The following is a 23,465-nucleotide window of genomic DNA, read 5'->3' on the forward strand; positions in this document are numbered from 1 at the left end:
ACAACTTCCTGAAAGGATGGAGGCTATTTATGCTAAACAAAATGCCAAAATAATTATGAATGGAGAAATGTCTAAGAAATGCAAGATTTTTAAAGAAACAAGACAAGGATGTCCACTTTCACCATTGCTTTTTATACTTATATTATAAATCTTAAACAGAAGTATTAGAAGTGATAACCAAATAAAAAATGTGGGTAGACAATCCTATAAACTGAAAGACTTTGCAGATGACCTAGTAGTTATAATAGAAGATCCAGTGCAAAATGTGGGGAAATTGCCTAATAAAATACAAGAATTTGGCGATCTGGCAGGGTTCAAGTTAAACAAGAGTAAAACAAAAATCTTAACAAAAATATGTCCCATGAATTACAAAATTATCCAAACTGTTGGGATTCACAGTAGTTAAAAAAGTTAAATATTTGGGAGTGTGGTTGACTAATAAAATTGTTTATTATTTCAAAATAAGTATGTAAAAGTATGGAATGAAGTAAAAAAAATTGTGTTGAGATGGAACAGAATGAATTTATCTTTATTGGGGAGAGTATCTGTGATAAAGATGAATGTTCTTCCAAGCATGTTATTTTTCTTCCTGGTGTTGCCAGTAATTAATACCATAACATGTTTTTACACAATGGCACAAAGATATCAGCAATTTTATTTGGCAAGACAAGAAACCAAGAATAAAACATAAGAATTTACAAGATGCAAAAGAGGTTTAGCTCTGTCAAATCTAAAATTGTATTTTGATGCAGTTGTATTGGTATGGATCAGAGAATTCGTGATGTTGAAGAATACTAAACTATTGGGCCTGGAGGGGTTTGATAGAAGATTTGGCATGGTTACTTGTGGTACAATGAAACAAAGATTCATAAAGAATTTACAAATCACTATCTTAGGTGTTTGCTCTGGGTATGATTGAGAAATGAAGGATTGTGAGTGAAAAAATGTAGATATTAGTTATAAGCATGGAGTTAGAGTTATGCTTGGATCCTTAGTGAAGTAGCGCAAAGTCACCAAATATGTGTGTAGGCGTTTGTGTATGTGTTTTTCCCCCTTTTCATTTAGTATTGTTATTAGAGGGGGGGGGGGCTAGATCAGGATCTTTTCTTTATCTGTCTATGTATGTGCTATTAGATGTGTAAAATAAAAAAAAATTCTCATTAATAAAAACACTGATTTATCCTAGAGTTTGACCTGCCATATTTCCAGGAAACAGTTATCATTCACTGCTTAGAAAATGGAGGTTATTTTGGGACTGGCTCACAGTAATGCTATCCATTTAGAAATCTGCAGTGGCTGTAGACCTATTTTATTCTGCTCTGATACCTTCTTTAATGCAGTGATGTCCTTCACAGCATTAAGCTGCTATCAGTGTATTGATAGTTCAATGCTTAGTTATCTAATTTCGTTGTGCACTTAACTGTGTTTAATTAGCCAGCTACTTATTTGTTCTCCCCACTCCCATATTTTCACATCATATCAATTTGATATAGACACCAAGGAAATCGGGCCCTGAAAACCTACTTTTACACTGAATCTTTAGGGTTATATAGAAGTTATACTTCTCCCTTTCCACATGTACACAACAGCATCAGTTCCCTGTGGAATTAAAGAAAACTACCATGCAGTGCTAAATGCATTTCCTTTTACTGAAATTTTCCTTTTACTGAAATTTTCCTATTACTGAAATTTTACTTGCACACAGAAAAAAAAAACCACGAACCTATGATTAAAATCAGCTTGCAGCTAAAAGCAACTTCAAAATGTAAATCCAGGTTCTGTTTTTAAGTGATTTTTCATTTCCGTGACTTTATTTGGAAAATAGTTGTTTTACCTGAAGCAGTTCTTGCTTTCTTGCATTTAAGGATAGTCTCAGAATAATTTTTGTACTGTATTTGAAAGATTTTAAGAATATATGAAAATATAATGTTGGAAATACAGTAAGTGTAGCCTTCTCAGTCCTACATGAAGAGCTTTACAAGCTCCTACCAGCCATTGGCTCCAGGGCTTCAGACTTATGCCACGAAAAAAGTAGTGTAAGTCCATTAAGCCCAATGGGGGCTTTGCAGCAGCAGGGGGGCTTTTTTGCATTTTGAGGCACCCTAAACCACCAGGAAACCTCTTTGTGGGTAGCAGGCCAGTGCTGCTACGGCTCCACGGCTCGGTGTTCGGTGCATTGGTTTGGGCTGACAACACTCAAGTCTCTTACATAAAATTCATTGACCGTTTTACACCAAAATACTTTACTAAGTATTCCTTATTAATGTTTCATGTTTGTAAAACTTCAGGTCAATTTTTTTTTCACATTCCAAGCTGTAGCAGCCTGATCATAGACTACTTTAAACAAATCTAAAAGAGATCTGACGATAACACTAATCCCAGTGTAATAATCTGTCTTTTATTTTTGTGACCTCATGGGTCCTTATAGACTTTATTTAAACTTATTTCTCCTGGCTTAAAGAAATCCTTTTTGACTAAGAAATTAAAGGATGCTGCCATAACAGAATTTGGAATGACTGATGTGATTGACACACTTTAGCATACCTTTTGAGTAGACACTGGCTTCATGTTGAAGACCTGGGTGCCAGTGGTATCCAACTGTCTTATTTTTGATCTCAGTAATTTAAATGGTGCATGTCAGGTACGATACACATACGCATACCTGTAGTCAGGTACCATACACATTGTATTATCACTTTTGAGCACTGAAGAAGGCCAGTGGGCTGAAACGCATTTGGTTTTAGGTCATAAAGTGTGACATAGGATATTTTTGTGTTAATTCACTGTGATTTTATAATATGAGGCAGGCCGTCATGGGGCATCTACTGTGATGGCATAATTTTCATTTGAATAAATGCATATGTATTTTTGCTACACAGCAGTTTTTAATTTAGTGGTTCTTAACCTTTTTGTACTTTTCTTGACCTTTTTGTACTTAATTGTTTTGTTGGGTTAAGTTGGCTAATTTTCCCTTTGCTTGTTGGCACCACAGGAGTGGTCTACACTGATAGCTTTTTTTCCTTGCAGAGAGAGGATGCGCCAATCTGCAATGTTTGAACTGTGCCAGGGAATGCACCAGATCAGCCTTCAATTTGTTCGCTTGCAACTTAGCTTTGAAGAATACACCATTATGAAAGTGCTGCTGTTATTAAGCACAGGTAAGCCATGTACATTAATTTCCGCCATAAATGCTGACCTTGGAATTCACATGTTTCTTTCACTGACCAGTCAGATTGATTGAAGAATTAATAAAAATTACCTTGTAGCCATGGGTACAATCGGTATCTTTGCTGCACACCCAAACAGCATTTTAAGGGCGACAGTGTTTTTAAATTTCTGAATTATTATCTGTGTCCTCCATTTTCTCTTGGGAAGTCAACATGTCATCATGCCAGAAAGCCTCATATCCGTGCACTGACCAGAGATAAATTATTGCTAAATTCTTTGCTTAGGTGCCTTCAGGTGCCTTCAGAACCATGACCTGGATACTTTTGGCTCCAAGCCGTCACAAAACTGGAATGGGTGGGGGATTCAAATTGCTTGATGCTGGAATCAAATGTTGATTGCAACGGTGACAAGAGAACTGTGATTTATCCAGTACTGGGTTGATTATCTGACACAAATGGCCGGAAATCTACCAAGAATAAATTGACATTATTGAGGGAAGTGGAATCCTTCTGTTTAATTCTGAAGAATACTGTAGCAATCTAAGAGATTATTAGAATGGTTTTAAAAGCTACGGAAAGGTTGTACAAACACCAGGTTCCCTGTAAGTGGGGGCACAGTTCCAAGTATTGCCCCTTGGACACTATGTTACAAGTTATATAAGGCTTCCTTTCCTTTTGTTGTTGTTTAATTGAATCACGTGACCAGCTGGCGGAATTTTTTTAGAAACTTTAATAATGGCCACATCAAGTAAGTTTCCCTCAATTAACATGTGGAAGAAACCACACATTACATCTCAATTGTTTTCTTGCTTTTCCCCTGCCCACAAAATGGGGAATATTGCCAGTTGCTGTGCTACATTTAATAAGCAGAATGAGAAACAGCTGGGCATCTGTCCAAAGCTCTATAGTTTTGGTTGTGTTTCTGATTATTATAGGTTTATATTTTTTAAAAAAAATCTGATGGGATGGTAGTGTAATAATAATCAGATTTACTAGCAAAACATTCTAGATTATGTAGTGCCAACTGTATGCTAGGTATGGTAGAAAATGTGGATTTAATATTTATGAAAATGGAGCATGCAGCTTTATGCCTAATCATATCAAGGTGAAATTTGGGACTCTTTTGTGCATTCAACTATATACTGATTGGACCATCAAAAACTTCAGAGGGTAGGCAGAAATAAAAAAAATAGTTTCATCATTCTAATTCAATGGGTTTGTAAACACTGGCATGATTACACTTAAATGCCACAGAATATTATGTTTGTATGTTTAGATATGGCTGGATATTCATGTTAGTGTGCCATGACAAGAATTGTTGATGTGCTCTAGAAGTTTACAAATATTTGGAATACTCTCTTTGGCCTTTTCTGCAGAGCTGAAATAAAACGTCCTGCAAACATTTTGAAAAGATCCGTTTTGGCTTTTTGTTTTCGCTCCACGCAATGAAAAAAAAGTTGTCAGCTAAAATGGTTCTTTTTTTCTACCTTCCGCCCGAAAGAGCTCTCGTCAGTTTTATAGTTGCATCTGCTATTTTCTGTAAAGGTGCTTGTGATTCTCCATCCTGCCCATTTGGTGAAGGTTTGCAATGAAGGTTTCCTCTGCTTGCAGCTCATTCATGTGCGATTTTACTGTAAAAAGTTTATGAGTAAAGTTTGTTCTGCCTGGTGATTCCCACACATGTGTCATTTTTTTCTCTTTTTTTGTTTTGAGAGTGATGTCTGTGAAGCTACAGTAACTTAAATATGCGCGTATTGCAGAGTCTCATGTTGCATTGTCGTAGCTTCACAGATATCACCCTCAAAACAAACAAACAAGGGAAACCGACATGGGACCGCCTGGCAAAACAAACTTTATTCCTGTACTTTTTGCAGTAAAATTGCTTGTGGATGAGCTGCAAGCAGATGAAGTTTCTGTGGGAAACCTTCACCAAATGGCAGCGGCAGGAGGATCCTGAAGGAGGCAAAAAATGCAGGTGCAACTGCAGCAAAAATGAAAATAAGAGGAGATGAGTTGGGAGAAATAAAGCGTCTCCTGCCTACTTTTGTTCCCACAGGCCAGTGGAGACATTGTCAACCCGTCTTCAGGAAAAAAAGATCACTAGTTTAGTGATTTTTGAAAAACCCCAATTTTTATAACATCCTCATAAGATATTATATTTCTGCTGTGCTGAAAAGGCCTTAATAATTTTAGCACAGAGTAATCAATTGTATAATCTGCTTGGGAGTCAGTTCATTGTTACTGTTTGAGGAATGGAAGAGGAGGAAACATTGCATACAAACATAGTAGACTGGAAGTAAAACAAGTAGTCACTTTCACTGGAGATAGTGTCACGTAACACCTCACCATAGAAAAATTGTTCAGACACCCAGGAGCGAAGTCTTAGATCATCTGTCAGACTCCAGTTAGGAAGAGATGGTATATGGTAAAACCAACTGTGTAATTTGAACAGCGGACCCTGACCACTTTTTATGGCCATGGCTACTTTTCTAGATAATGGAACCTTTCCAAGAAACGATGTTGTTCCTGGAAAGACATAAGGTGAGGGAGGATACTTCCCCAAACGCAGTAAAGCTTTTTATTCCCCCAGCCTATTAGCTCCTGAAAAAGAATCCCTCCTGGTTTTATCTGCTAATTACAAAGCTTACAGGGAGTCTGGAAATAAAACTAGCCTAGGATAACCCATGTGTGAGCAGATAAGATTTTTAGGAAAGGCAAGAAAGTTTACATAGAAGCCAGGTGGAATGACACATGTAACTTCGTGGAACATTTAAAACCTCACTCCCAGGTAATTCTAGAGGTTGTTTGCCATTTACAGCAGAGATGGCTACATTCTAATCCCTCCCTGCCTCTTCTATCAGCAGTATGATTGCAACTTATCTATCCTCATGTGGCCCATTACAACTACTGCTCTCTTCTTCCCAGCGTTGGCCCAGTGGGTTTCCATTCAAATATGTGAACTGCCATTTGCCACCCATTAGGCCTTTTCCCCCAAACCAAGATGATCAAATAACTGTTCCCAGAGGAGCTATTCGTTTGTAGCTTGATTGTCTCTTGCTGCTAAATTATTCAGATTCACTTCTAAAAACCTGAACTGTTTAGAAACAGCGGTTGCCATTTCAGTTTTGCTGTCACAGTAGAGTTTTTGTTTTGATTTCAGTGTGAGATCACAATTTTTAACATCATTTTGCAAAACTTACCAGTTTTGTAAATTCCAGCTAGCCTGGGATTGGATATGGGCTTTCAAATAGTCAGATACATATTCCTGCTGATCAACACGGGCAGACATTCCATACACGTACAAATCCATTGGTCAAATAAAACTAGCAGCAGCTGTTGGGAAAATTCCACATAACAAAAACACCCAGCATAGTATAAGCTGACACCTCTAAAATGTTTTACAAATAAGTTTTCTTCAGGATTGTATATTTTGACCTGAAATCAAAACCCAGTGGAATTTGAGATCGTATGTCCATTAATAGCATGTTAAGAATAGTCTTACCACGTGGGCAATTCCTGTAGCTGACGCATCCATTATAATACATCATAATAGATATGGTGACTTTTCAAGATTATGAATAGGATATCTGATTCAGGAGATTTGAAAGTCACCTCTCTTTCCAATTAAGTAGCCAACAATCAGAATAGAAATATTTTGTACAGTATGGAACTGCATTTCCATTATATGTGGTTGTGTGTATGCTGCCAGAAGCATAGAGTTTTCAAGGCAAGATATGTTTGGAGATGGTTTGCCATTGCCTGCCTCTCTGTGGGCTGGGAATGTTTTGAGAGAACCATGACTGGCTCAAGATCACTCACCAGACTTGCATTTGGAGAAGTGGGTTTTCCGGATTAGTGTCACACCACCCTTGACCATGATCTTACTTGCTTGAATTTCTAGTACTTATTTGGTCTTCAAGCATTGCTAGCTTTAACTGAATGTTTCTGTTGCTGGTCTTTGTACTTCACGAATCTGATCATCTCTGTGGGGGGGGGGGGGGCGCAACCCCACAGGGTTTTCAAGGCAAGAGATATTTGGAGGTGGTTGTCCATTGTCTTCCTCGGCACAATGACTTTGGAATTCCTTGGTCATCTCCTATCCGAATACAAACCAGGGTCATTCCTGCTTGGCGTCTGAGATATAAAAGATTGGGCTAGTCAGGTCAGGGCCATCATCAGCTTAAGTCTAAGTAAACTTTTAGGAGTGTATGTAGTGCCTGTAACTTCTTTTGCAGTTTCTACACATAGGCAGCAGTTCTAAGCAGCTCTATTTAGAAGTGAATTCCATTCTATTCATTAGGGTTTATTCCTGTTTAAGCATTCATAAGATTACGCCCTCAGTTCCTGTACTAATATATAATGGGAATAAAATTAGATTTGAAAATAAACCTTACTTTAAAAAACTGTTTGCATTCATATGTTAAGAACAAAGCAGGGTTCATGACAGGCACAAACTTTTTTTTTCTTGTTCGGTCTTGTGCGCTTTCTATCTTCATGTAGTTGCTGAAGATGAGAACTTGTCCATTTGCTGTGATGTCTGAGTGCAGGTGCCTGGAGAGGTTTGGTTCCTTCCCTGTAACCAGGATTCTTAACCATGCTTCAATCCTGGTGAAAAACACCAACATTCAGAGGTCACAATAAATTGGATTAATGACTTACATTGTCATTCATGGTACTTAATGGAAGGGGAAGAGGGTGGACGCAAGTGACCCCAATAACAAACTGTGTTGACACCTGCCATAAACAACTTGTTCATGATAACCAGATCTATTGAATCTGTTATCTAGTTTTTGTCTTTCTTTTGAAAACCTGGGAAGCTGATAGTTTTCCAGACCCAACATATAGTCTATAATGTTTTCTTTCCATGCCCTTGTGCAACAACCATCTTGGTTTTTGACAGTGCTGTCATAGACCTCTGTAAAACAGTTCAGGTGCTGGTTGAGTGAGCAGCATTACTTACTCTGGAGGAAAATTCCAATTCCTCCTGGGTCTTATTCTGTACCCATCAGCCTAATTTCAACATACCAACACCAGTCAGGCTGGTTAAGACTTGTGTGCATGTGGAATACGACAGTGGAGCATTTGAGATTAGAGTGCACATTATGCATGTTCTCAGACTTTTATTTTAAAACTTCGTAATAAATAAATGAACAATGGGTAAAAACTAAATTTGGCAGTTGTAATCACAAGTCATATTGAGGAGTGATGCACTGCGGTGTTCAAAGAAAAAATTCCTATTTGGATATTTTTATCACAATTGGCTGCAAATGCCAGTACGACCGTATAAAAGTGAATACTCACAGCCAGCTTGCCAAAGTAGTGATTGCGAGCAAATTGTGAGGGGTGGGGGCACAGCGCAAGGATACCTTAAACATCCAAATGCATCAGAAGATTGAAATAGTTTCTGTTAGAACATTTAATGTGGAAAAATCTGCTTTCAATAATACTTTTAATTCTACACAGCAGAATTTTATTCTGCACAGCATGATATTCATATTTGAACTGTAACATGTCTGGTCAAATATACATTCAAGTTTTAAAGCAATTTTGACTACAGAAGGTTGAAAAAAAATCCAACCATAAAAATACAGTTTAAATTAATTACGAATATGTTGCACCTTTTTGCCATAGCTATTTAAGAGAGCGAAAACGACTATAGAGTGAAAATGTATTGTCGAAGGCTTTCACGGCCGGAATCACTTGGGTGCTGTGTGGTTTCCGGGCTGTATGGCCGTGTTCTAGCAGCATTCTCTCCTGACGTTTCGTCTGCATCTGTGGCTGGCATCTTCAGAGGATTCCTCTGAAGATGCCAGCCACAGATGCAGGCAAAACATCAGGAGAGAATGCTGCTAGAACACGGCCATACAGCCCGGAAACCACACAGCACCCAAATATAGAGTGAAAGTTTAACAAGTCTTTTTTGTTGTCTTGAAGTATCTTCCACTTCTTTCCTGTGCTGGAACTTTTCATGTGCTTTCACTTGCAAAGAGCTCCAGCTAAAGATCAGCATATTTCTGACGTTGCCTGATGTATACATGTGCAAGATATGGATACCACATCCATATTTTGCTAACTGATAATAAATGATTAGTGGTGTCAAGTTGCCTTCTGTGTAACAAATGGTTCAATAAAATATTTTGAATCCTTTTAATTATAGTTCCCAAGGATGGCCTCAAAAGTCAAGCTGCGTTTGAAGAAATGAGGGCAAATTATATTAAAGAACTGAGGAAAATGGTAACTAAACATCCAAACAGTTCTGGGCAAAGCTGGCAGCGCTTTTACCAACTGACAAAACTCTTGGACTCCATTCATGATGTGAGTAATCAGCTTCTGTGGTTGGTATCATTATGCTGTATTAACACAAACAGTGAGATGGTGTCTGCTTTCATTGCAAACCTGGAACACTGATGGTGGAACTATAGATACCACAAGGGTCAAGGAAAAGAGTAACATCCATAGCTAGTTCCCCTGTAACACAAACTGAAGTATCTCTGTTGTAGTCAATAACACAAACCATGGGGGGGGGGGGCATAGCTTTCATCATTCTCCTCCTCTCCATATTATCCTCACAACAACCCTGCAAGGAATGTTTAGGCTGAAAGTATGTGACTGGCTCAACTTCACTCAGCAAGCTTTTCACAGCCCAGAAGAAATTCAACCCTGGATCTTCCTGATCATAGTCTAACCACTGCACCACACTGGTTCTCCTTTTGTTTTTAAATATTATGGAGAGAAAAGAAGAAACTGGATTTATGGTTGACGACTCCTGTGGTTTTTCTGCCATCAGTGCCATTTTTTGAAAAAAACCAATATAGAAAATTTGAAGAAGAAATATATATTTGGACATACAGAATGATATATTGTTCTTCAAAAAGTTCTGCTTAAAAGCTGGACGGACCTTTTCTTGAGCAATATTGTAAAGCAGTTTTATTTGGAGACATACGATGGCTTAAACCAGATCTTGTCAGAAAGGGGAGTTCGCAAACTGTTCAGGTCTAACCTCTGAATTATTGCAAACCAATTTAATGGATTAGAAATGTAAGAATAACATTACTCATTTTCAGGTTGTTTGAACGCATCACTAAATTTTCAGCTGTTATTTGTGAACGCCTCATAATGTTATTTGTAATTCTCAGTGCTCTGTATCCTGAGTAGCTTCAGTGCTACTTGTAGAACTGTTGGAGACATGCTGATTTGTGAATAGTATCTTCAAAGACGTTGCAAATTGCTTTGAACCAGAATGAGTCAATCATAAGAGAAACTTGGAGCTTATTTAGATGTATTTTTGACACAATTCCCAGCTTGTTTTTAGTGATACTTTGTTTTCTTCATAGCATCTATTTTGTGGAACCACTACTTACACTGTGACAGCCTACAGTTAAGGTTTTAAAAGCTGTTAAATTGTATAGCAAAAACAAGCAAACTCCAGTACTCCATTCTTATGATGTAACTGGGAAGTACACTGTTGAAACTCATGCTGTGCATAAAATATTTGGCCTCAGTATGTGAGAGACTGCATATAAATATGTCTCTTTGTACTCAACTAGCTTATTTGTGAAGGTGGAGTATAGTATGGTGCATTTCAGGTCACATCCGTATGAGAACCTGAGGTCTGTTTACTGAACATACATATGGAAGTATTTGTGAAGTCATTTGCTGTTAATTAAAACACTGAAAAATCTCAGTCGGGGAGTATTATTAGTACCACAGTAACAGTTCATTCTTTAGCAACTAGATTTTGCTTTGGGGATGAGTGGGGAGTAAAGAGCTGTTTTTCTGTTCAGCTTCATCTTGCTCTGCAGACCAAATTTGGAGTGAAGTCTGTAGAATTCTGTTGAAATTGGTAAATCCAAGGCAACATCATTTGAAATATTTCAAGTTAACTTGGCTGTTTAGTTGGCAATCTTTCTCTCAGGTCTTGAAATCCACGCAAGTAATACAGTTAGATGCATTATAAGAGTCTGAATTAATTACACGATCTATAACAGAGCACATTTTAGAAATGCACTAGCAAAAGCAGTTGTTGCATTGGCTTGGTTAAAATCTGGATGGTAACACTTAAAAGTGGGCCAAAAGAAGAACTTACTTAAGCATGTTATAGAGACTGTTAATAAGACAGTAACCACATGGAAGGTCACTTGGTTTGAAATCAAAATCATGAATGGAGGGGCAGAGAGAAAAGGTAGTCTTCTAAAATGATAAAAGTCTACTGGGTATATCAAATCTTTATCAATAATAAAGACCTTTAGAAAAACTAAAATAGTGGCAACACTTCTGAGGACATAATGCTAGACAGTGGTCCATTCTGCACAGAAACTTTAAAACATTTGTAAACATTTTGAAAAGAATCATTTTTGTCGTGTATTGTGCCAAATCAAAATGTTCTGACAATTCAGCTTATGTAAAACATTTTGGTTCTTCTGCGCAGAAAATGCTTCTTTTTAATATGCATGTGTGTAATCCAGGAAGATTTTTTAAAGCGGTGCCGATTTTCTGGCTCGCTGATTGGCTCTTACTGTTGCCTGTTCTTTGGTTGGATGTAAGTGTGGCTGCCTGTCTGCTTTGATTCCATTGGTCTACGCACACAAACAGCAGAGGTGAATTTTCAAGACTTTCAGCAGCGGATCTGTTTGGCCCACCCATCTCCATCTCCCCCTCCTTTTCTCCACCATAGTACAGTAATACACCAACAAATCATCACCTACATAAAACAAATTGTATTTTAACTAAGGATATAATAGTATAAGAATATAATATTAATAAACTGTGAGAATCTGCCCCCCCCCCCCCTGTAAAGTGGCATGTCAGGGATTCAGTGGTTTGAATACTTGTGTCTCTGTGGCATGTTTTTATGTTGTATTAAATTGCTGTTGGATACAGCCATGTTGTGAGCCGCCTCGAGCCCTTCGGGGATGAGGTGGCCTATAAATTTAATAAATAAATAAATAAAAAATAAATTGAATCTTCCACAAACAAAAATAATTTTAAAAAGGTAAACAGGACTTTCCTGTCATGAGGCGACCACAATGAGTTTATTACTAAATGTAGATGAGGAAAATCACAAACAGACTCGCCGTCAGCAGAGACAACATGCTTGGGGAACATCGCAAAATGGCAGGTGGCCAGAGAATCACCCTAAAACGATGACCGGCAGGAGAATCGAGGGTCAGAGACTGTGAAAACAGCCCTGGAAAAAAATGTTTCCTGCTTTCTACACAGGGAAAAGAAATGCTAGAAATGAGTTTTTGAAATAAAATGTTATAAGGGGAAAACAATACAACATTTTCAAAATGGAAGCTGTGCGGAATTCCAACAGGAAACATTTTATATTTAGCGTGAGAATGCTTAATTTGTGCTGTGCAGAATGGACCAGTGCTTGGTAATTCCAACTAAATGTGTTATCTAGCATAGTCTCAATGCCATGTGTAATAAAATGACACAGTACTAAATGCAGTAGCTTTGGACATACTCCACAACATGCAGATCAATAGCAGAGGGAAACATTTTACATTGCTGTGTGGTTTTAGCTGGATTTCTATCTCATGGTGAACGTATGTGCAGAAAGAAAAATGCCGAGCAGGAAAATATTCCCTGACAAAATGGATATATAAATAAGTATTCAATAACATCAGCAATTTTATTCATGGATCCCCCAAACACCAAAGGAAAAACAAAAGAAAGCAATTATTGAACAGCTTGTATTCAGGCATGCAGAGGTAGCAGTGCTGATTAAGCCAGATTTAAACTTATTTCGGTCCATTGAAGTCAGTGGAACTAACACCTCAACAGCTCCTTAGAGTAGCACCAGTTTTGAATAGTTGGAGAAAGAGGCTGCGTTAGGACAGAAATTGATGCAAAACCAGCATTAAAACCCTTGAGTTGGCCAGCGAGACCTAGGCTTGGTTTTTAATTCATTTTAAATCCTAACGAATTTGGCTTAACAAGTTTTGGGATCACTGTAAATAAAGAGAACTGTGCAAACAAAGAGAACTGCTAGTTGAGCTTATAGTCACAATTGGGATCTTCTTTCCACCTGTGAGGAAAAGATTTCATAGTTTACAATAAAAATAAAGACTTTTTAAAAAGAATCTTATTGCTCAGTTTGTAAGAGGTACCTCATTAGTCCATCAAAGATATATAAATTATCTTGACAGGAGATTCAAAGTCTGAGATCTAGGTAAATGTTCAGCTGATAGTAATCATTAAAGAAGTGGACCAGATCGACCTTTAGATAGGAAATTCGAAAGACTCCTTTTGATTTCTGAAGAGAGGGGGATTTCGCCCCATTTACATTTCTTGCAGGGCAATGTTAATCTCATAAAAATCATAATTATTAGGCACTGATTATTGTTATATTAAAAGTTATGTACCTGAATACTATGTGTACTTTGAGCAGACTAAATTTAATGCTACTGCATGGAGTCCATTTCTGTGTCTTAAAGTAGGTCAGATGTTAATAACAAATCATTGCAACAGGAGAATATTAATCAATTACTTATTTTCCTTTTCAAGCCAGGTTGAATTGCTAGAAGGCTTGCTAGATTGCTGCTAGTACCATTTAAGATAACTTTCTTGCATTTTCAGTGGATATTAAGATGGATGTGCTGTACAATGCAAACAACAATTCCAGTACTTTAAAACATAGTAAGAATGTTGCTATTTTTTGTAGGTGACCTTGGTGATTACAAAAGATCAATAATAAATATTGTATCTATTATCTTTAAATATGCAAATAACACCAAATTATTCATTTTAATTATTTCCTAAATACACTAGTACACTAAACGAACCTTTTAAAAGTTCTAGTCAGATGAAGCAACCCGAAAATACTATAAATTTATTCTCATTTATTTCTAGTGTTCTCATTTATCACCATGTAAACAGGAGAAAGGCTCAAATGAAACCCTGAAAGAATAGGTGATCGAGATGAGAATGAATTTGATCAGGAAGAGTTTAACTCAGTCCCAGAGCTGCTTCCTCCATTTCTTCCCAGACAATTTGGCCAAATAATTTTCACATTTCCCATTTCAGCTCCACAACAAAAGGGGGTGGAGGTTCTGGGAGGTGTACGGAATATTTATGAGGCAGCATTGTCCTTATATTCTACCAGGGCTTCGGTCTTGTCCACTGTTTTTAGTATTTTACTCAAGATTACCTTAACAGCTCATTCCAGGCTGTGGAGGTGGCCAGGAACAGCTCTTCTGGTATTCTGCCCCACCATCTCCAGAAGGCTTTTTGGAGGTGCAGGGAGGGATAGAACAGCAAAAACTCTCCCCGCCTCCAGAAATCTCTCCACTGGGACCAGTGAACTTATGACACTCAAAAGGCTGCCATAAATCCAGGACTGGGCTGAATACAAGTGGCCACAAACCCCGGGTGGGAGCCAACTGATGTTGGCTCTGCCCCTGGAAATGCTCCAGCCTGTTCCCACTCCCACTCTGGGTCTGTTTCAAATGCCAGCACAAACCCACTGTGGCTGGGACATGGCTTTCATGGTGGTAGGGCTGAGGAGCACACGGCTGCCCATCTGTTGGCCAGCTTATTTGTCCCTTGTGCCAGCCAGGTCACACATTAGCACAAGTTGTGCCAGCCCCAGAGGTAGGTCTGCCCCTCCTCTGAATTGGGCTATTATTTATGCCAAATATCCTCTCCTTATTTTTGCCTGGTGGCAATACATTGATTTAAGCCTTCACGCAGACTCCTGTGATTTTGACAAAAGTTAGTAGTTTAGTCAGCTGGTTTTGACAAAAGTCAGTAGTTTAGTCAGCTGGTTTAAGAGGGAATTACAATAACAGTTCATATAAATTTTATATTTGACATTAGATGACTAGATTTAAAAATGACCTCGTAGTCTATTCAGCAAATAGCATCTTTTGCTTTTGAAAAGTCACGAACAGCCTTTATCTCTAACGTCGTCTCAAGGATTCAAAACACACCAATGCTGTTTTAAGCCTACGTGAATGAGTAAATTTCAGTGAAGAACTATATCCTTAAGAGTGTCAACACATGATATAGTATGAATTATATAAAAAGTATTAAATGTACTTTTTTAAAAAAATCCCGTATCTTGTTGATTGAACTGTGATTTCAAGTATGAGTCATGTACTTGGGCCTAATTCCCCCCAAAATAAAAACATTAAAAAGGTTGAGTGAACACTTGGAACCATTTTGAAGGATCTGAGTTGATGCTTGGCAGCTAATAAGATACATCAGTCAGCATTTTTCTTTTCTTTTTACTTGGCTACTGATAAACAGCCTTGTCCATAAAGTGAGATGTCAATGACAAGTAGGATTGAAATATATTCATTTTCTGTGGAAAAAATATTTAAAAATCCCTATGAGAGTAAATTCAAGGTGCTGGTATTGACCATTAGAGCCTTACGTAGCTTGCGGCCAACATATCTTAAGGACCACCTTCTTCCATGTGAACTATCCATTCATTTCAGTGGTCTTTGGAGGCCCTGCTACAGTCCCCCCTTACTACCTGAGACTAGATAGGTGATGACCCAAGAAAGGGCTGGCATTTCCCAACCATTTAGGTCACACAGAAGGCTGTAATATTTTTAAAAATCGACATGCTATCAGCAATGTTAAGTGGGACCCCATACGTCCCAAATCGGTCTCTGCGTTCGGCAGAGGCCAACTTACTGGTGATCCCTGGCCCCTCAGTGATACGGCTGGCCTCCACCCGGGCCAGAGCCTTTACAGCTCTGGCCCCGGCCTGGTGGAACGCTCTCCCACCAGCTGTCCGGGCCCTGCGGGATCTCACTGAGTTCCGCAGGGCCTGCAAGACTGAGCTGTTCCGCCGGGCCTTTGGGGAGACTAGCCGTTGATTAGGGGCCCTTCCGCTTTTTTATGACATCTAGTGGATCCTGCCGCCCCTCCTTGGGGTTAGAGGGGACTGATAGGAGGTGCCATCTTGTGCTAATGTTAAATTTAATATTAATGTTAATTTGATGCTGCATTTTAATGGGGAAGGGTTTATTTTTAATCTGATTGTGTCTTATTTATATTTTGTGCACCGCCCTGAGCCCTTCGGGGGAGGGCGGTATATAAACCCAATAAATAAATAAATAAATAAATAAATAAATAAATAAATAAATAAATAAAAATGTTTCATCCATATATGATAGTGACCATACGTTTTTATGAAAACTTTGTTTTGCTGGAAGCTACATTGTGATCAAAATGCAGCTGGATTTTTATACGAGTATCTCATTTTATTAACCTAAGCTAGGCATATTAATTTTTTTTCACCATCAAGTCATATCCAGCTTATGGCAACACATGGTAGGATGATCACGACAAGAGATGTTTTGAAGTGGTTTGTCATTCACTGCTTTTGTATCACGACGCTATAATTCCTTGGAGGTCTCCCATCTGAACAAGGGCTGGCCCTGCTCAGTTTCTGAGATCTGATGAGATCAGGCTAGCTTGGGCTATCCAGCTCTGGGCTATCTAGATTATAGCATTATTTACCCTACAAAAACTGGAAGGATCTATTATAATAGGTCTATTGACTTTTTATGACAGGTCTGTTGAGTTGGAATATTTCATTTGTTTCATTTTTTTCTGTTATATAATCAAAACTAGCCTCACTCCAGATAAATCATTCTTATAGCTCATTGGTCAATGGGATGTAACCCCAACCATATTTTTTAGATTGGAACCGTTTTATTAGTACATCCACATTGGAACATGCTTACTGAAACTCAGACATAATGGGGCAAATCTGGAAACAGTTTTCCTGTTTTAGTTTTAATTTGAAACAGCCTCAGCCAAAAATGGATTGTTGGGAGAAGATGGTCAAACCATTTTTCATGGACAGTTATCCTTTCCATATCATGACTACCTACATTGTAGTTTCGGCTGATTTCAGGTTGGCGCCAGACCCCTCCCCCCCTCCAACACAAGCACGATGAACAAAAGGCTGCAGAAGCTGTCTTGCCAGCCCAATGCTCTTTGATCCATGCTGCCTCACCACACAAACGAACACTACTGCACTAAGGAATGCTGTAAAAATGTGATGCAATTGTCCAGATCACGGGGGCACCGTGCTCATAACTCCCACAATGTGGAAGGGACAACGGTATTATTTTTTTCCGCAATATTTGTTCTATGAAGGGAAAAATACAGGTGCTGGGTTTTTTTTCCTTCTGTAGCACTTTACAGATTTAGAGTATGAAAATCCAGGCGGGGAAACACACCCACCCACCCTGGGCTAATTTTAAATTAAAGGTTCAGGCTATCTACTCTGATATCCTGCATCATGACTGCTTTAATCTTATGGGATTGTGTTTATTATATCGTTTATGATTTATGTTACATAAAACCTTTCCATATCCAATTTTTATGCTCACATTTCCTGACCTTTTCTTCTGTTCCTTTTCAGCTTGTTAGCGATTTGTTGGAATTCTGTTTCTACACCTTCCGGGAGTCCCAAGCTCTGAAAGTGGAGTTTCCAGCCATGTTGGTAGAAATTATCAGTGATCAGTTGCCGAAGGTGGAATCTGGAAATGCCAAGCCCCTCTACTTCCACAGGAAGTGACAGATGTCTTAATGGAAAAAGAAAACTTTGCCTTAAGTTTCCCTGTGCTATTCTACACCCATGAAGGACCCAAGAAACCACATTTAAAATATGCTATACAAAAATTGTTCAAAAGTTTGACTAGTCTAAAAACCACAGGAAGAGTTTGGAGGCTGGAAAGAAGTTTATGTGAACTTGACGAAGTCGTCAAGATGGTTAAAGAACTATTACCATACTCCCAATACACCAACATTTAGGGAAAATATGTTCCTGTTCCTCTGGATGAAAAGCCATATCTAGTCAAATAACTCTTTGATTTTGATATTTTAAGAGATGAACATTTTAAATATGCCATGTAGTTTCTGGTATTGTTTGCTTGTTTCAAAAAGGCGTCAAGGACTAAGATGAACTTTTAAAAGCTTACCGTTGGTTTGCACATTAAACAAAGTCAATATGGGGCATTAATTCTTGTACTATATACATGCATACACACACACACACACACAGACAAAAAAACAACAACCCTGGATGTGTAAAATAGATGAAGCATTTGGTGTGGAATAATCTTGGTATCTCTATCTGCGGCATTTGTTATCCCATATTATCCATCATAAGATGATCTACACTGTGTTAAGTGTTCATTTATTATTTAACTTGAAAGGATAAAATGTTAAAACAAATGCCTCTGTTTCAGTTTATGGTATCTATTGTGCTGGCTTTACCAATAATTTTTCGCAGTCTTTTGCTGTACTGTACATTGCTGTATGTATAAATTGAAGGACCTGAAAAAAAAAGGTATAAGGAACTTTTGTAAATGAGACCTAAAATCTTTAATGGTTAATAGGATGAATGGGAAAGTATTTTTGGAAGAATTCTATTTTGCTGGAGACTATTTAATTACTCTTTTTGTCTAAACACACAAGGTAATTTTTTTTGTAAAGTGAATTGTTCTGCATGCATAATGAACCGTTTACAGTGTATTTAAGAAAGGGAAAGCTGTGCCTTTTAGTATCATATCTAATTTCCCATCTAACAGTGTCTGTTGTAAATAACCACCCGTAACCATTTCCAGTTGTATTTTGCATTCTTTTCTAAATGTTTTCATTCATATTTCTACTCTCCCTTTTCCTCAGCATTTTATCTGCTGCTTTTCCATGGCTCGAGCACGCTAAGTTTTGCTTTGTGTCTCTGGCTAGCTTTGCAGATAAATGCACATTTCATCTACCAAGATAAACTCCAAAGGGCACAATCTTTCAAAAAGATGTCCCATTGATGTGAACCCAGCTGTGTAAGAGTATAGGCCAATTGAAGAGATGGTCTTTCTAGGCTGTGACCAGAACCTCCTCAAAGACTTGTCAGTTCCAGTATGAAGTGAGGTTATACCTGCTTCTCTGATTTACTCAAAGGCCATAGTCCAGCGCACAGGCAAATTTGGCAATTGGTTTCAGTGGGAATTTTTTGGCACCTAACGCTATGCTAGATTGTGGCCAAAGAGATCAAGATAAATATATATTTTAAGTGTCATCCCTTGTTTTCCTTTTTCAATCTGGAATGTATGTAAATTACAAAAAAAATTGAGATAATAAATCCTAATATTAAACGTTATGTTCTGCTAGGAAAAGATAATAATTTATCACGTGTTCTAGGTAGATTTGGATTTATATTTGTGATTGGGGGATGCTGTTGGCATATTTGGATAGGGTTCAACACCTAGATACAAAACCAGGTTATTTACTTTTATATCCCACTGATTTTAGTACCATTTCCTTGCATGTAGTTGCATTTAGGATTGTCATCTCAATATAGTCAAGTAATTGTAATTTTTTAACACTTTTATAAATTGGCCATAAAAACAGAACTAACGAACACTGACATGAATTTTTTTCTGATCTTACTGATTTGGACATTTTTATGAGGACATTTTATGAGCGTAGATTATAAGGACAGGTCTTGTGGTGCAAGGAGTCGTTTATGATCCAAGGCATAAAGCATTCCATTTTGGGAATACTTTACACTTTGGATCATAAACAACAAAAACTCTTCCAGTGATCACTGCTAGGGGCATTCAATTTAAACGGGAGAAAATAGCCAGTCATACTTTTCTGAATCTGTGGCCAGGCAGAGGTTTATGGTTAAGCTGAAATATGAAAAAGTCTTAACTACAGCTGGCATCCCATGAGATATGTTCAAAGCCTGACTTGCTTTCTTCATGGAAGAACAGATTCCCACAAAGTATCACTAACTGTTTCTGAAGTATCTGCACTTTCTAAAGCTATTTGCCATACAATTGGGGGGGGGGGGGCACCTTTTCAAGAAATAGAAGCCTAAAGTCTACTAGGCTCATGAGATAATTTTATGATTCACCAAATTAGTTTCCAGATTCACAACGGGTGAGACGTTTTTGCATCTAATAAAAAAGATGCAAACTTTTCCCTTTTTTTAATTTCATGAGAAATCTGCATAAGGCTATACAGGGGAATGATCAATATAAACAATTAGACATGCATATATTATTTACCGTTTTAGAACGTTAATTCACAAATCAGCTCCTTTGATCTGCACAGCAATATGAAAGCCACACTTCCAAAGTGATTAAAATACACAGCATGCGGACTGGATGTTTATAGTTTTCACAAATATCCCTTTCATTTTCTTTTTTTAAAAAACCACACTAAAATTGGAGTTTGGATTATCCAGGTTTATGGTAAATGCAGTATGCTGCTGCTTTTTTATTAACAAAGTTACTGAATATTTTCTATCTCTAAGTAACTTTGATTAAAATACTAAAGCCATATTCTTTTTTTAAAAAAGAATCTACTGTTAAAGGTTTGTCCCAATTCACACTGTTGTCTGTTTGCTCTTATTTTTTTGTACCTTACTGCATTTAATCTTGGTTTGGTACAATTCATAAGTCACAGAAATGTCATATAATTAAAACACTAAATTAGTTTAAAAAATAATTTATATCTTTATGCAAAATATGTCTGTCTTTGCAAATAATTGTAAACAGATTATAATAAATCCTTTACTTTAATCACCTATTCATGAAACTATTGATTATTGCTTAGAAAAATCATTAAAATAATTAAATTTAAAAATGGAAAAATACCAGGAGTACATTGTACTTAGAATGAAATAGGCATCTTGTCTCCTGCAAAATAAGATAAACTAAACTTCAAACTGTCATTCTTTTTTTCAAATCGTAAATTGTGTTGATTGAGTGTAATGATTTTGTGGCAATGACTGAAGATATACAACAAGAACATTGTATTCATAAGTAAAAATGTAAAATAGTTTTAATTTGCTGCAGTGGGTTATCTCAAGAATAATATTGCATTGCAGTGTGTAACCCCTCTTGTTGCACAGAACAAAACAGAACAAGGACTAAAAGCTTGCAATATCAAAACCTTAATAAAATATACTTTATAATCAATAATGCAAAAATCTAATTCACAGGGTGGTATTTTCACTGACTTAAAAAAAACCTTTATGAATTTAAACCATTCTACATTTAATGCACTTTTAATTGTCTATTAAAGATGTGACTGAGAGAAAGAGAGAAAGAGAGAGACTCTGAGAAGCGGGGTGTGTAAAGGTGGGGGAGTGCAATTTTATCTGGCAGATGAGCCACCTGATAGGCAGCCGTTACAATGCCGGATACTCACAATAATGTTTCAGAGTACATGGAGTCAAACAGCACACACCTCTGGGAACTCAGCACATCAAGGGCCTTGTGCAGAAGGAGGGAGGGGGTTGTGTACTAATAATGATATATTACTGGATGAAAAATAAAAAGCAGCCAGCACTATGGTGTAAAACAGCAAAATCTATGCATAATGATGCATTAATAATTAGGGGCTTGCTTCTGTATGTTTAAACTTTTTTGAATAAATAGAAAATTACTGTTTGGCCTTTATGTTAATGTCTTTAAGAACATAATTTTTTATAAGTTGTACAAATATACATGAATTAAAATGGTGTGATTCCAGGTATTCTTTGCCCTTTGATCTCAAGTTTGCTGATCCCTGTTTCCTTCGGAAAGGCGTCTTTGAGTGAAGAGCATTCAGTGCCATTTTATATAACTGCCACATACTCAACATTTCTCTCTCTCAGCCTTTGCAATAAGTAGGGCCTTTGCATTACAGGATGGAGGAAAACATCACTTCAGTCCTGTGCAACTTGCTTGCCAACTGATTCTAATGTTTACTTGGAAGTCCCAATGATTTCTATGGGGAATATCAAAGAAAGCGATGCTGAGGAATGCAGCTTTAGCTTTTAACGCCAGATGGCTTCGGCTACCCAGTATAACTTGATCTGACAAGTTTTCCATGCAGAAAATGGCATATTTCTCACTATGGTATTGGGGACAGGACTTATTTATGGCACAAAAGCAGGTGAACACCATAGGGTTACCTAGCATAACACAGTGCTGATGCAGAGAAATGTTTATAGAGCTTAAAAGTGGAAGGCATCCTGAGCCTCCTCCCAGTGCACTGTGGGTTAAATGATATTCTAAAATCCATCCTCAGCTTTATCAAAGCTGTGAAGTTTTACATGCTCTTACGAAACTGCTCCACCATTAATGTAAGTAATAAACTTAATAGGAATTTAATAGCAACTGCAAATTTCAGAAATTTCACCATGCTTCTGCTGGCTGAGGCAGGCCATTTGGATGCTGCGCATAAAGCAGCTTGTAGGAGTTTCTGGATTGTTGTCTATACTGATGTTACTCCAAGGGGGTTTAGATAGAAGGGAGCTGGACAATATCGAGGTGGCACTTGGCCATTGACATTACTTTCCTCCCAGAGAAAGACACAGAAGCAAGACTGCTCATTTCATTTGGTTTGCCTTGTAATACCAACAAGTGTTGCTGTTACAAGGTAAATCAAATGAAATAGGCAGTCTTGCTTCCATGAGCCTCTCCTCAGCACAGAAGGCAGCAACTGTGGCTGTCGGGTGATGGTAGCTTTCCCTCACAGGAACAACCATGTTGCAGAATTTGGTCCTTGCCATGGACAAAGGAAGGAAAGAACGACCAGGGTCCCAGGGGAGGGGGAAAGACCCCTCTCAATGCTGCGCTCAAAAGTAGTTGCATTACCAAGTGACAACGAAGTTCCCAAAAATGTCTATGAAAAGGAACTAAGGAGGGTGCAAGTCTCTCCTTCGGGCATGAATGTATCTGCACCACGGGGAGGAGATTTGGACACTTTTTTTTGTAGCTCTAAACGTTTCTGAGTCGACAGGACATAGCGGTTCCCCAGTGGCAGTGTTTCCCCAGAGGGACTAGGAACAGCAGGTCCCATGCAGCAGTTCCACACTGGAACAATTTACTTTTCTGCCAAAGAGTGATTGGCACTCACTCATTCATGTGGCAGAAATAAAGGAGAAGTTCCCCATGGCAATTGTTATCTCGGTTATCCATTGCCCTTACAATACTTAGGTAAGAAAGGAAACTTGATCTCTGTTACATTACTCCACAGGCATCGCCACTGTTTTTGGTTGGGTCTCTAAACTGCTTGATCATCTCCCAAGCACAATCACCTTAAAGCTATCTGGCAAAGATTATAGGCTCAGATACAATGAACTATATTAAAGCCCTACTGCCTGCAAAAGTTCCAGCTGGACTAGAGAAGTAGCAGTACATTGGATCACAACTGCGCCATCTGGAAATAATTTGTGCACTCTCCAAGGGCCTTATAGTTCTGGGCAAACGATCAGGCAACGGTTGTCAGTGAAACCTTCTCATTAAAGAAAATAATCCAGAAGTACAG

General features: G+C 38.0%; 1 protein-coding gene across 6 annotated transcripts in view; it reads left to right on the forward strand.

Annotated features, from left to right (window-relative positions):
- NR3C2 (nuclear receptor subfamily 3 group C member 2) overlaps positions 1–21,686 on the forward strand; it is a 153,242-nt gene extending 131,556 nt beyond the window's left edge. For all 6 annotated transcript variants that reach the window (XM_048509126.1, XM_048509131.1, XM_048509127.1 and 3 more), the window contains 3 exons: positions 3,028–3,158; positions 9,325–9,482; positions 17,560–21,686. In XM_048509126.1, coding sequence (XP_048365083.1) covers positions 3,028–3,158; positions 9,325–9,482; positions 17,560–17,715 — 445 coding nt within the window. In that variant the 3' untranslated portion in view covers positions 17,716–21,686. The remainder of the gene's footprint in view (positions 1–3,027; positions 3,159–9,324; positions 9,483–17,559) is intronic.
- The last annotated feature ends 1,779 nt before the right edge of the window (positions 21,687–23,465 follow it).

This window comes from Sphaerodactylus townsendi, linkage group LG10, assembly GCF_021028975.2.
Source record: "Sphaerodactylus townsendi isolate TG3544 linkage group LG10, MPM_Stown_v2.3, whole genome shotgun sequence".
NCBI classification, from domain to species: Eukaryota; Metazoa; Chordata; class Lepidosauria; order Squamata; family Sphaerodactylidae; genus Sphaerodactylus; species Sphaerodactylus townsendi.